This window comes from Lissotriton helveticus, chromosome 7 (assembly GCF_964261635.1).
Source record: "Lissotriton helveticus chromosome 7, aLisHel1.1, whole genome shotgun sequence".
Taxonomy (NCBI): Eukaryota; Metazoa; Chordata; class Amphibia; order Caudata; family Salamandridae; genus Lissotriton; species Lissotriton helveticus.
In genome coordinates, this window is record NC_136068.1 from 1,304,579,521 (window position 1) to 1,304,594,745 (window position 15,225).

The window sequence follows — 15,225 nt, forward strand, 5'->3', positions numbered from 1 at the left end:
CTACCTCTCCGTCCCTTCTTGCCTTCAATAAACTTGCCCAGGAGGATGCTATCAGACTACTCATTCATTGTAAGTCTGGTGCACCCTCTGACCCCGTTCCGGCCAAAATTATGTGTGAACTGGCCCCCTTGCTAGCCGACTCTTTCCTGTCCATCTGGAATGCCTCTCTGCACCATGGCTTTTTCCCTACCACCTGGAAAGAAGCCTTGGTGATCCCAATTCTAAAAAAGGCGGATGCCGATCCCACTGTTTTTTCCAACTACCGCCCTATTTCCCTCCTCCCCAAACCTGCAAAGGTTTTGGAAAAAGCCGTGCAGTTGCAACTCACGGAGTACTTGGAGAACAACTTACTACTGCACGACTCGCAATCTGGATTTCGGGCGGGATACAGTACTGAGACGGCTCTGCTGGAGGTCTCGGAGACCATCCGGGAGTGCGTGGACAGAGGCGAGGAGGCCATGCTGGTCCTCCTCGACCTGTCCGCGGCATTCGATACGGTGTTCCACCCCATCCTCCTGGACCGTCTACGGCATATAGGCATTGGCGGCACCGCCATCAGTTGGATCGAGTCCTTCCTCTCTGGAAGAAGTCAAAGGGTGCTGTTGCGGCCTTTCAGATCGGAGGAAAAACCCTTATCTTGCGGTGTGCCACAGGGCTCGGCCCTCAGCCCTCTGTTTTTTAACATATATCTTGCCCCACTGGCCGGCGTGGTGGAGTCCTACGGAGTCAGGGTGGTCTCTTATGCTGATGATACTCAGCTAGTGTTCTCCTTTAGAGGCCACTCTGACTCTGCGTTCTCCAACTTCCGCCGGTGCCTTAACAACATCAGTGATTGGATGTCTGAAAACCATCTAAGACTCAATGCAGACAAAACAGAGGTGCTGTTTTTTAACCAGAAAAATTCCATTCCCTCCTCCTGGTGGTGGCCCACGGCACTCGATCCCGCTCCCTCTCCCGTCCATTCGGCCCGTAACCTGGGCTTCCATTTCAATGACTCCCTTTCATGCAAGACTCAGATTCAAAAAGTGACCTCTGCCTGCTTCCTGAAGCTTCGCATGATTAGGAAAATCCTCCCCTATCTCCCTCTGGATTCCCGCCGTACAGTTACCCACGCCCTCAACACGTCCCACCTGGACTATGCTAATAGCCTCTATGCCGGAGCTCCCCAATACCTGATTGACCGGCTGCAGATTGTCCAGAATGCGGCGGCGAGGCTGATTGGTAATATTTCTTATCGTCAGTCCGTTGCCGCATATCGTAGAGAACTGCACTGGCTACCTGTGGCCAGCCGTATTCAGTTTAAGATCCTCACTCTGACTCACCGAGCCATTAATGATCGCGGACCAAACTACCTAAAAAAACGAGTTTCAATATCCCGTTCCATCAGATCTCTGAGATCCAATGACCTATGCCTTCTGATCTCTCCCCGTTTTAGACTATCCAGAATGGGTGGCAGAGGATTCAGTGTCATTGCTGCAAAACTATGGAACTCGTTGCCAGTCGATCTCAGATTCTGCCCTTCCGAATCTATCTTCCGGGCCAGACTCAAAACCTGGCTCTTCTCTAGACTCTGATTTATCACGCCACTTCCCCTCTCTGTTCCTTCTCTCCCCTCTAAGACTCAGGTTCTAGCGCCGGGACACCCCTCCGGGGGTAGCTGTGCGCTTTATAAGCTACATAAAATAAAATAAATAAAATCGTATGGGATATTTGTAACTTCGTATGCCGATGATATACAAATGATTGTATCGTTAGATAAAAACACCACCATTGCAGAACAGAATTTCCAGAATTGTCTGACGGACGTTTTTCGGTGGATGGACGGTAACCATCTGAAATGTAATGCAAATAAGACGGAGATATTGCCTATGGGGAAACATGTTAACTTTAACCCAAATAAATGGTAGCCAGAAGGTTCCACTGCACCGCCCAATTTGGTAGAAGTAGCCAGAAACCTAGGGGTCTTTTTTGACTCCTCTCTGTCCTTAGACCATCATGTTAGGAACGTGGCTGGCAGTTGCTTTAGTATTATTAAATCTCTAAAGGAATTTTTTGATTTCCTTCCTATCGATTCTAGAAAGGCGGTTGCAGTGGCCCTCATACTTTCCCGTTTGGACTACTGTAACGGTCTTATGGCAGGGGTTAAAAAGGCCACTCTGAAAAAGCTACAGAGTGTACAACATGCAGCGGCAAGACTTTTGCTTAAATTACCCAGAACGTCCTCTGCATCCACGGCCCTAAAGACTCTGCATTGGTTACCCTTGCACAAAAGGATTTTGTTTACAATCCTTTTAACTACATTTCGAACCTTCAACAACTTTGGCCCTAGGTATCTCTCAAGAAGATTTACTTGTTACAAGCCATCCAGAGTCTTGAGATCAGCAGGTGGCAACCTGATTACCATGTCCAGGTTTCGCTACAAAACCAAGGGGGGGGGGGAATCCCTCACGGTCTTGGCCACCAAAGCCTGGAATGCCATGCCCATAGAACTCAGACTTCTCAATTCTGAGAGTTCTTTTAGGAAACAATTAAAAACTTGGATTTTCAATCTTTCTGATGCATATGTAATGGACGCTATCTAACTCTCACGGTCTGTTGTCTCAGATGCCCCGCAGCGCCAGGATGCTCCTTTGAGAGTGGCAGTTAGCGCTTTATAAATACCCTTTACAAATTTATATGAGGGCTTAGGGTGGGTTGTACCTCATTCTCCTAGGCTTGTTCTTTTGCATATCACAGATGAGATTGGGGTAATATATACAGAAGGCATCTACTGTTCTTGGGCCTCACCCTAGCTAAAAGGGATATTGTGATAGCTTGAAAGGATCCCTCTCCACCCAAATGGAGCGCTTGGAGAGCTGGTCTCGACTGGTGTATGGGCAAGGAGCAACCTATTTTTGAGGCGAGAGGGTGCCCTCTGAAACATTATAAAAAATGGAAACGGTGGACAGATTTTAGGGGCCTTCTACTAGAGCCACCTCCCCTGCATCCTGCGGACGTTGAAACCATATAGAGATGTATCATGGGGCCACGTGGCAGTTTCGATGGACTTGGGACATATCCATGGGCGTGCAGGGCATAACCGGGGTTTTGTTTTACAGTATTCGACACAGTATGAAGATTCAAGACCCGGGTAAAAGCGCACCCGCTGATACCTGACTACATCGACCATCATGCTCCGGGGTCACACGCTGATGGGACGAGCAGTGTGCGACCTCATGTGGACTTACTATTTATACAGGCTCCCTTGAGCCGGTGTGAGGTGACGACCTCGAGATAACGCATCTGCGCGCCTTAAAAGGTATCTGGACCTATGAACACTTTCGGCAGCCCATGCAGCAACCCCGTGCACACGCCTAATCCCTGCTGATGAGCGTTAATGAACGTGAAACACGTGTCCAGGGATGGCAAGCACACCAAGTGAATACCTTGAAGATTCAAGACCCGGGTAAAAGCGCACCCGCTGATACCTGACTAAATCGACCATCATGCTCCCGGGTCACACGCTGATGGGACGAGCAGTGTGCGACCTCATGTGGACTTACAGTATGTTACAATGTTTGGGGCGGACGTTCACGGTCTGAAATGGTTTATTTTCTTATTTTAGAATTACTATATGGTAGTCACCTGCTTGCATTATGTTTGCATTGCTTTGCACTGCTTACAAACGCTATATCAGCTGACTTAATAAAAAAAGAGTTAAAAAAAAAAAAGACTCCAGGTGGTATGAATATGGAGTAAGATCTATACACACATCTCTAGCTAATTCTGTATCAGGGAACACAGAAGCTTTTCCTCTTTTTTTTTACTTTTAGTTGACATGGGTGTAGGGTATTCACGTTTTGTTCCTAAAAAAAGATTTGGCATGGTACAATAGTCATTGTTTACAGGACAATCAGCAATAAGTAGTGGATGCATTTGCCCATATGCACTGCAATAGTTAATTACAATATTGGTTGTTTTGTGTCCTTCAATTCAATGTATAGGTCCTGCAATATGTATATGCAGAATGGTATTAAGCCCATACCAGTTGTTCAATTCTTCAAAGGGGTCCAAGTTGGTGCTTGAATAATATTGTGCCGACTAGGGCTGTTTGCTTAGTATACTTTCTTTTGCTTTGTTGTTAATTCTGAGGAATTGATTTAATCAATAAGTTGGCAAATTGTGCACTTTCTTCTCTCCAAATTCAAATTTATATTTGAACCATTTGCAGCATCGACAGACTATGTGATTTGAATGTGCCCACTTGGGCTCGATAATTTGAGCACTTTGAAAACAATGCACAAACCATGTTATTCTACACTAATATGTCCCGTATAATAAATAAACTAAAATGAAATTGATTGTATGTTTAATTTAAAGAAATATGTTCAAATTCATTGTTTACATTGAATAAACAAATTACCATTGTACCATGAGCTTTGTTGTAAAGCCTGTTTCCACTGGCCATGATGAGATCACACGTTACGCTCTGTAAATACAATCGCAAAATGGTGCCTCACTATCTGTGAGCAAGGCTGCAAGACATCTGAAACGAGTCAGATGGTTTCAGGTAGCTCGCAAATATCTTGAAATATAACTGCATATCTGCAATGCATAAAACAACACTTTTCGGCAACAGCATTTTGCGACTCAAAAAAGGCTTTTGCCGAAACGTGTCATCTTTGTGCATAAATAAACATTTTTATGCTATCTGGAGGTGTGCTGCAGTATCGATTCTTGGAGTTTCAAGGAATACATAGAAGGATATTATTTAAGACGGTGGCTGCCACCCTCGCAGGCACCGGTACCGTATACATACATATACTCACACATTTGCCTGCGAAATACTTACATTTTCGTTGCAATGGATGCATGGTAAAAGTATTCCGTGGTAACTGTCGGTAGTAAAGGTTGTTGCCCCTACAAACTGAAAGTTTGCATGGTTCCAGCAATGTGTGCAAATGAAAGGGAAGGGGGCGGCACAGAAGTGATTGTGGGTGATCAGAGAGTACATATAATTTAGGTTTTTATAAATGAATGAAACTCACTGCATTCAAAGGGAACCTCCTTTTGTGGGCATAGAGATAAAGGACTTTTTTTAACTAAAGATTTTTCAGTGGGGAACTGAAACCATGCAAACAAAAACGTACCTTAAAAAAATGATAATCAACAATTAAATTGCAAAAAAACAATAAAATGCACTAAAGAGATAAATGTCATTATCGTTTTGCAGAAAAAGAGTGTTCAGGGATATTACAATTTCTTTCGTTTAGCCCAAAGAAATAGCCAAGCGATGTGATGCGAAGTGGCAAAATGTCAAAAATATCAATTACTTTAAAAGCAGCCAAAAAATCCAAATCTGTGACTTTGTACAAATAGTAAACACCAAGTTAACGATTAATGTAGAAAACCATTTGGTAAATCAACACATGTAAACTGCAGTGCACAACAGGGAGTGATAGATCTACTCACATGTGGTAAAAATAATGTCCATGATCCACAAAAGAGTGTCTTAAACAGCACCTGCCGGTCTACAAGATTGCCGGAGTACAAATTTATGACTTTTGAATTTCGATGCTACATATCTAAAGCTGTAGTTTACATGCATATTCAGGAAATGTTTTGAGAATTCCTGACTACACATCCGTGTTGGCATTTCCGCTGGCATAATCATACCTGATCTACTATTAGGCCTATTCAAATGCCATAACCTTTGTACAATGGCATCATTCATTCAATCACTGGGAAAATATCTTTCTCCAGCAGAGTAAACCCTTTACCTACAACTCCGTGTATTAGGAGGCGTTTACTTCCTCTTCCCACCACTGAAAGATATTTACTCCCGCCCTTGACCGGATTAAATCTTGACTATTTCCAGGAGGTGAGGAGTTTGTGAGCATTCACAAGCTCACCTGGTTGTAGGTGTTCACGTTCTTCCAAAGCAAACTACGCTTTAGAACTACCACTCTCCATCCCATGGGTGGGATTTTCTCATGTGCCAAAGTACAGGATCATGGTTTGATATTGGACATGAGTAAAATGATTCACCAACTGCAAATGCACGTTTTGTGAATTCCTTTTACTCATAAATCAAGCCATGTATGTGTATAAGTATAACTTAAGGCTCAAATTGCTTAGTGAAGCAGGCCTCGTGTTCCTAGTACAAATCAGTGTTTTCTGCCTTTTGTAGTGTTGTACTCCGAAGATAAGGAACACGTGAAGTAAGTCTTAAATGACTGTTTATTCCAGATTGTACCGCAAGCTGCTAGTGGCACAGCAGTCAGCCTTCAACTGCCAGATTCAAAGAAGTATACTGCATGGAACCTTCACATAACAGCTACAAGGTTCCACAATCTCACGCCTGGATCAGCATTAATACATGAGTCACTACATGGCTATTTCCTTTTACAAAAATACACTACTCAATCTCAAATATAAACATTTGATCACAGTTTATAGAAAAATAGTAACAAATAAATATAATAGATTAATGCCCCAATCGAAAAATTGAACATTGAAATAAATGTAAACCTATGCAATACTCGTAACAGCCTAACATAAAACAGAAATAAAAAACAAAATAGAAACACATAAATCACCCATATGTCGCACTGAATCTAACCAAAAGATGATACACTAAAACAAATAAAGACTTCTACATTAAGCACAATCCCTAAACTTCGCAGGTAAATTCCTCACTCTGAGTGAAGATAGTACTCTTCCCCCCGAACCCAGAGGGTAGCGTCCCATGGATGCGCTGCCGAGTACCCAATGGTGTTCAGTTTCTTCTGAGTATATAACATCAAGTTGTATAAGATTCCTTTGGTTTAGTAATTTATTCTTTCAAGGATTGTTTGTTCGAGAATTTCTTCATTCAAGAATATTGGGGTTTCAAATGCGAATCACATTTCCACAAAATACATTGATGAGACAAATCAAGTGTATTGTTAATCATCCCATTGCATTTGGCCTGGTTTAGCCCTTCATCAGGGGTATGTATTTCTGAAAGAAAAGGTAAAGTGAAGTAAGAAAATAGGCTGTAGTTATGATCATGTGTCCATCACCAGACTTTCAGTGCCCAGTGATGTAAATTACATTGGGGCGGTTATTAAAACATGCCCTATACATGTGGTCACGTCCGCAATTAGTACATGTGCTCTCGATATCATAGTTGACGAAATTAAGATTGTTCCTCCAACTGTAGATGCCGCAGAGTATGTGCAAAATAAGCAAATGCAAAGTGAAATGGATAAAAGTAAAAGTATGAAGGCATGCTCATACATAGTAGACCCACCTTCAATTAAAGTAGACCGGAAAAACTGGGAAAGGAAGTGAAGCGTAAAAAGTTAAAGAAATAATCTGACCGGCACGTAATTGTGCCCATCTAAATTCATGTAGGAAGTGTTAGGCTAGTGCAATACTGCAAAGCCTACATTGCCGGTTGGGGAGAGGTGATAATTGAACTTGCTGTATGTGCCCCTAGTGCCCATGAATTTCTAAAAAATATATAAATCCGGCTTACACGAAGATAAGTGTTCTCTAGACGCGACCCACTTGATAGCCATTGGGTAATCAGCAGTGCATCCAAGGGACGCTACCCCCTGCCCCCGGGGGGGAGGTAGGGACTGAAGGGTGGAAGAGCGCTAACTTCACTCATTTAGACATGCTTTTGATCGGAAAGTGCTTACTAATTGCATGCTATCAACTAATAGCAAAATAATGATCATGGGCCCAGATTTAGTGAAAACAGAGTGGTGAGCCAATTTCAAGTATTCAAATGCCTCACTCACCCAATACACCCCACAGTGAGTGCTTGGTCCGATTTCACTTCATGGAATTTTGGCTTGGAGTACCTGCATCCAATATAGGCTTTAACGTACTTGAGTCCGCGATCATAAAATCTCTTCAGTTGTCGTCCAATTCCTTCCCTCTGTTATTCACTTTCACCACACTTATATTGCTCCACAAATGTCCACCTTCCCTTTCACACTATTTCCTTTCACCTTCACAAACTTTACTGGAACGCCAAACGTGGTTCCCCCTTTCGTTATATGAAATGGTTTATACACACAAACCACCTCTCCCACTTTGAAGTCTGGTTTCTTGACCCTGTTTCTATCAAAGTATTTCTTCTGTTTTTGTTGCATTTTCTTTAACTCTTACCCTTACAGTATCATCTGACAAGTTATTCTGACTAATCTTCACACACTTATTCATCCATGCTGGACAAAAAAAGAAGTAGCCATTCTCCCTCGTAACAATTCAAACGGTGGAACTCCTGTTGCAACATGAGAAGGGGCGAGATAAAACCATAGCATACTTTTCAACGTATTTGCCACAATACACTAATTGGCAATACCCCACTCCCCCACCACTTTGTTCATTCTCTCAACGAGTCCATTCGTTTGGGGATGGTACAATGAACTCCTAAGATGCTTAATTCAATGGGACACAGCTGGGTGTGTGGGGGGAGGGGTCCTTCATTTCATGGACTCATCACAACTCTAACAAATCACACATTCTTTGACCACTTGTTCAATCTCTCAATCCATAGCCGGCCACCAGAAAATCAATCTTACACTTCTTTTGGTCATAGTGGCACCTAGGTTACCCTCATGAGCCCCGCCTCCCCCATGATGGGATTCCTCAACATAATTTAAAATAAAAAATAAAAATTGAGGACACCCCGCTTACAATTTCCACAGTAGTCTGACAATATCCTTTAAAATTTAAGGTTAAAAATATACACAAGTACTGTTTAATACCTCGCATTTTTCTTTTTAAAACAATATCAATGGCGTCACATATACCACACCTTATACTTTAACTTTGACATATTTAAGCACATAACTATTTAACTTAAACTACTATTTCCATTACCATTTGGTTACCAAAATACATTTAGGATGATGACTTTGTACAATATGAATCTAGTTTCTATAAATATATATACATTTAACCAGCTTCACACACTGTGGCTTGGTGAAAACTGAACACCAGACACTGTCTACTCTGCTGACAAAGGTTCAGTAACTAATCCTCCATACTTTGTGTCATAATTGATTCTGTGTGCATCCGCAAGATAATGCGCTCCTCCTTACTAAATGATGTGCACATCAGCGTTATAAATTAATACAAATGTGAGTAAGTACCTGTCTGCTATGCGCTTTCTTTTTGAAAGCTGTGAGCATTGACGTCAAATTTGAAAGACAAAAATTAAATATATGTGCACATCAGCGAGTCAACAAGCCTTCTGTTGTCGCGGACGTCCTTCACACATTAGCATTACATGACACGCTTCCGTTTAAAAAGAGATGTGCGTATCAACGATCCTACTCTTTCGCCAAAGTCTGCTGTACAGTTTGCTTTAATGTAGCTGGAAACTTGAATATAGGTGACTTTCTCAAAATGGCCAACCTACGTGAATGCTGCTTAGATCCACGGCCTCAGCTAGTGCACAGATATGAAATCACTCAAGCAGTTTCAAACTGGCAGTTCAACGTCTTTGTGGTCTGCAATCATGCAGCGTTCCAATGCATACATATGCGTTTCACACACACTGACCCTCTGCTGCCTGTATCAGTCGATACCCATGCTGCATTCCAAAGAAAACATATGCAATCCACGGCTTCAGGCTTCGCATCTCACCCTTTCATCTCCTTCTAAATAAACCTATTAAAATGCTGGCGTTGTCCTCAAGTGTGCCTGTGTTTTCTGTGTGCCGCACCATCAAAAATCACCCACTCGATACTTTGGGGTACGCGGTGCCTCAAAGGTGTCACTTTGACGCAATCTTCTTCCTACTAGATTAGTGGGTCCATGTCAGAAGCCCGCCAATTGCTCGTCGCCAAGAAAAGTGTCATACTCCAAAGATGAGTAACGTGTGAAGTAAGTCTTCAAAAGGTTGTTTATTCCAGATAGTACTGCGAACTGCTGGTGGCACAACATTCAGCCTTCAACTGCCAGATTCAAACATCTATTCTGCGTGGAACCTTCACATGAAAATGCAAAAGTTCCATGAGCTCATGCCTGGATCAGCATTAAGCAAAAGACACACAATTAATGGACGGAATGCAGTACAAATCAAAACATTCACCCCCAGTCAAGAGATCTGGGTTAAATCCATCATTCTTTTGCTCAGCAAGCCACCCCAGTTTAGACCTGGCCATATGCAAATCAGTCTTGACCCTGTGCCTCATGGGAACAGTCCAGCCCGAACTGCCAAGCCAGGTCCTCCCTGGACCGGAAACAAGCATCCTAGGACTGGTTTCGGGGTTTCACCCCTCTTCAGCCAGAATAGCTTGATTCCAGTGGCACAGTAAGCCCAGGTCCCAGGTCTGGGCATACCTGACGCACTTAGGGCGAGAAAGCAAAAGACACACAATTGATGGACGGAATGCAGAACAAATCAAAACATTCACCCCCAGTCAAAAGATCTAGGTTAAATCCATCATTATTTTGCTCACCATGCCACCCCAGTTTAGACCTCTCCATGCCACTGGAGTCAAGCTATCGTGGATGATGAGGGCTGAAAGCCTGTACGGGTCCTAGGATGCTTGTTTCCAGTCCAGGGAGGTACATGTTAGCCCTAGTATGATGCAGGAACAAAACCACTGTCCTATACAAAGCAGAAGAGAAGTGGTTTCGCCAAGAACAGGCTATGGACTTAATAGGTATTGACACGCCAGTGCTTTCTATTCTAATGTGATACCATCAATAGGAGTGGATAAACAGTAAGAAGTTTGAATCTACTTAGCATCAATTATGCATTCAGTCAATCGCTCCATTTTCTAATCATATTTATTTCTACAAGAGAAACAGAAAGCCCTTCCAAGGCCCTGTCATAATGAAAAAATACTCATAGAAATATAGGATGTGACAGGATAAAGATTGTAAGTACTACCTAATTTACCCTTTTTCTGATTACTTATAAAACACAGGCCCTATATGGCCCTCTGATTCACCTTTGCTTGCTCTGTACTTTTGTAACAACATGTCTTTATAATATTAAACTAACCTCCCATTTTCCATCTATTCATGGGACACAGACTATGTGCTCAACTTATACTCTTGCACTTTCAGTTACATTCTTTCCCGGCTTTTTGAAATAATGTACTTAACTATTTTCCTCCACTATTGCTGAAAGACTGTGAATAAGCCATGTGGACCACACTTTAATGCCAATATGGGCTCAAGATAAAGAGGAAAGGCATTTAACAGTTGTTAATGTCTGACAGCATATGGACAAAAAGAAAAGCATCCATTCCCTTAACCTCCCCCTAAACGTTCACATCCAAAGCCATGCCTGCTTCACGCTCTCACTCAACGTTTTATGCAAACAGCGTTTAGAGCCAACATCCTAAATATTCCGATTGGCTAATTCCAGCATCCCATATGTGGTGCTAATGAACATTTCCACAGTCCATACGAAAAAAAGTTCCAATGTTCCAGTTGAGCCTTTCCTCTACTGTCTCACATTAGGTGGTTTCTTTCCAGGAGCAAACATTTAGCTTCCAATACTGTGGCAATTGCTTAATAACTATCAGCTGTACATGTCCAAATGTGTGCCTCGTTGCCTGGGAATCTTTAGGAACTAATAACACCTTCCATTCATCACTTAGTAATCCTCAGACAAGCTCATGTTTGCCAACCATCATTTTAGTAGTCATGGGGTCATACTCGGATTTGCCACCATAACTTGGTGTTATACTTCAAGGTACGAAAGCCTTAGCAGAATCTGGCAGGGCAATAAACAGAGTAACTGTGATATTCCAATCCTCTTATGTATCTATAGTTGATTTCTCTTGCTTATAGTTCCACTATTCATGGGGGCTGAAGTACTCAAATATCCAAGCAGTGATAGACCCAGGACTGAACAGGCATAGACATTCCAGCCTAAACTGCATTTACACTACAGGCAGGCAAAAGATTAAATGTAGATGAAACCTCCAGCCATCTGCCCAGTCCTTTCTTGGTTGTAATTCTAAGGCGATTTGTGCGAAATCTAGCTGCCTGTGTGTTACTTTATACAAGTCTGTGGTGCACTCAGTATGGGTTTGGTCCATGTACTTGGTGTGTGCTGCTATGATAATCTGAGTATATGAATAACTGCATCACAATCTGTATATGCATCGATATTTGTACACCACTGCTCTTGTGGGTAATGATGTCTGTGTACGTGTGATCTATGCTATCTGCAGGGATGTTGTGTTGCCACAGATGTGCAGAAGCCAAACCTACTAAATTGGTCAAATCGGGCTATGTGAAGATAGTGGAGTATTCACGCAATAGCAGTCTTAGCTAGCCACAATTGGGACAGCTCCTCGGGTAGGAAAAAGGGGGAGATAAATGGGGAAAGCATCCAAATTGTAGTCAAAGTAAGCAAGGAAACAAAAACAAACGAACAGTTCACTCCACCCGTACGTACATTAGGATCGCAGGCCACCAAACAAGACATTAAAGGGTAAAGAGTTGCCGCTCTTACTCTGTAATCCTCTTTGCCAGCTCGGTACAGGCAGCCGTCGAGTTCGCCGAGAAGACCCGGTAGCCTCCTCTTGCTGCGTTCATGGCCGAGTAATCGTTTGAACCTCTCCAGACACGCGAGTGAGAAGAAGAAAGAGATTTGTGAGGAGCCAGGAGCTTCCTGGGCATCCTCTTGTACATATAAGAAAGTACCCTGCTCCGCCCAGGACCCAAAGGTGTACAGGCTTTGGCCAACCGCTATGAGCCCAAACTAAGTGTCCCAAGAAGGAAACGTTGGTGTCGAGGAAGGTACCCCCCTCCCCTTTTGTGGAGGCGTAAAGGTAAAGTGTCCCTTCTGGAGTACAGAGCTAGCTTGGGCTTTTCGCTCTATACTTGGCTTGAATAGGTGTGGGTAGGCTTACACGCTATGAGCAATGCACACCTTTCAGAGGAGGAGCAGGAAAACAGTTTTTTTTAATTAAAATCCTTCTCAACTGGACGACGTAAGGGGCGAATGCACCCCTACGGAGGTAGACATGGTTTCAGAACTGTGGCTGTGACCTAGGGAAAGTGGAGTCTATGAGGAAGTATAGATCCCGCGAGGGGGGAAAGGAGTAAACAGAACCTCGCGATGGAGCGAGGGAAAAGTGGGCTCTAAGGGACACAAACTACAGAACGAATTGCAGGGAGACCAGAAAAGGCAGTTTGGCGAGGCGAGCACTTGAGTTAGGGAGGAATTCCTAGTGAACTACAAGATCGGTCAGAGGTAGGACTTAGCACTGGGGTAACAACCGATCGAGGGGCATGTACAAAGGGAGATACAAGGAGAAAGAACGAGCAAAGGCGAGAGATCCCTCCTCCGAGGGAGGCTACACGCTCTCCCTCTCCCTTAAGAAGGCTGAGACACTCTCTGTAGAAGCTCTCCCTTCGTTGGGGGAATGTGGGGCACTTGGGCACCTCGCAATCCGGGTGATCTCTTAGCAGGGCTCGCAGTTTCCAACATCCGGGTTCTTGTCGTAGCTTTCTCGTGTTGCTCCTCTCACTAGCAGCGAAAACTTGACAAAGCCTCACAAACCCCTGTCTCCAACCAACCAATCAGCAAGCCCGGCCTCAAGGACAAATCATTACGCCACAGGGAGATCTTACAGTTCAGAACGAGGCTTGACACTCGCGGAAACGGACCGAAAGAATTGACATAGAAGAGTTATTCCACACCACCTCTACATATTGAGAGGTGAAATTTCGAAGTTCTAATTCGGTCCGGATCGCACTAATGCCTCAGTCATCTAACTAGGCATATTCTCTCAAATCAGGAGCGGGTAAATGCAGATTTTCAACATTTTGTAATGAGTAGAAAATCATGATTTTAATAAAGGCACGGAGGCTAATATTATGCATAGTACATTTATTACCACTCAGGCAGCAGCAACAAAAAAGGTTAGAATTAGAACACAAACACATTCCAGAACTCTGAACATGTATAATCCCAAAGAACCTGCAGCCATCTGAATAACTCCTACTACGGATTGAAAACTCTACATTGATTCCGAAGAATACATACATACGTGAAGTACGAGTTTTCCAATCTTGCTGGTGACTGACGAAAGGCCCACTATTAATGACGAGTTAAGTAGCAGGACATTTTGAGAACCATAAAATTCAAATTTACAAAATGTAGCTCAACAAAACAACCGAACAGTGGCGCAGCAAATGGTTCTGGTTTGTGTACGTAGGACAGAAGTTACCCGCACACAACAGCATGGGCAGCAGCTAGACTTTCCACCTTTTCTGGGAACAGGAATACTATTGTCCATACTGACAGCACCTGCAACACGAATTGGTGTACTCAAGCGACAGTTAATTGTGTTTGGACCAGGCGAGATGCAAATTCCTGGTGCTGTTGCAGAGGCAAACCGAAACCGCTAAGAAGGGTTGCCTTGCCAAGAAAATTAACAATAAATAGGCCAATTAGTGCATTTTGCAGTAGTTTTTTATGAAGAAAGTGGTTAAAAACCATAGGTTGTACAGGCAGTTGTGAAGAGGCAGTCACAAAATAATTCTTTATGTCGTCCACTCCAGAAAGAAGCACTTGGAACAGGCAATTGTGTAGGGGTTATTCTTTATTCCATTCATTGATCGGTGTTGTGTCGGGATGCTCAATAATGGGGCTTCCGGCACTGGAGCATTAACAGGCTGTTTTCCGCCCTATCCAGAGCATGCAGGCCGCAATAACCAGAGCACACTGATCGTCGTGTTAATCTGTACTCGCGTGTGCCAGCTCTGACGCCACGCGCACAGTCATTTTATTCAACGTGCCCGCGGGCCAAACCACATTATCTACGTATTTGGGGGAGGTCGCAGCTTCCGCCAGGACTAATCATCACGATGAGCACAACCCACAACAAAGTATCGCGATGAGCGATACAACATTCCTCCCCAAAATAGGTGCAAACATAATGAAAACTTTACTTCTGAATAAATCATCACACCGTCAAAACGTCCATCATTGTAAAGCCGCATGTCATACATCAGCCCCCTCAGGTGCAGTTCTAACAGTGAAAGTCCTGTAGTCTACTGGATGGCTCATGGTTCTTACTCGGATTATATTGAGAGCGGATCTCTCGGTACTCACTGCCTTCTTCATTGATCACCGTAGTCCATGATAACTCTCGGCCAACATCCTGAAATCGTTTAGATAAATCCACACCTCCAGCTCACGGTGCTTCAAATACACCTCCTGAACAGTCCTCCCAGCCATGATCAAGAGAACCTCCATCTTGGTCA

At 43.4% G+C, this 15,225-nt stretch overlaps 1 protein-coding gene across 2 annotated transcripts in view; it reads right to left on the reverse strand.

Moving 5' to 3' along the window:
• PRPSAP1 (phosphoribosyl pyrophosphate synthetase associated protein 1) overlaps positions 1-13,587 on the reverse strand; it is a 302,806-nt gene extending 289,219 nt beyond the window's left edge. Inside the window, exon 1 of one of the 2 annotated variants that reach the window (XM_078654587.1) lies at positions 12,464-13,587. In XM_078654587.1, the coding sequence (XP_078510713.1) occupies positions 12,464-12,642 (179 nt within the window). In that variant the 5' untranslated portion in view covers positions 12,643-13,587. The remainder of the gene's footprint in view (positions 1-12,463) is intronic. The other variant, XM_078654586.1, reaches the window with a different exon arrangement.
• Between the last annotated feature and the right edge of the window lie 1,638 nt (positions 13,588-15,225).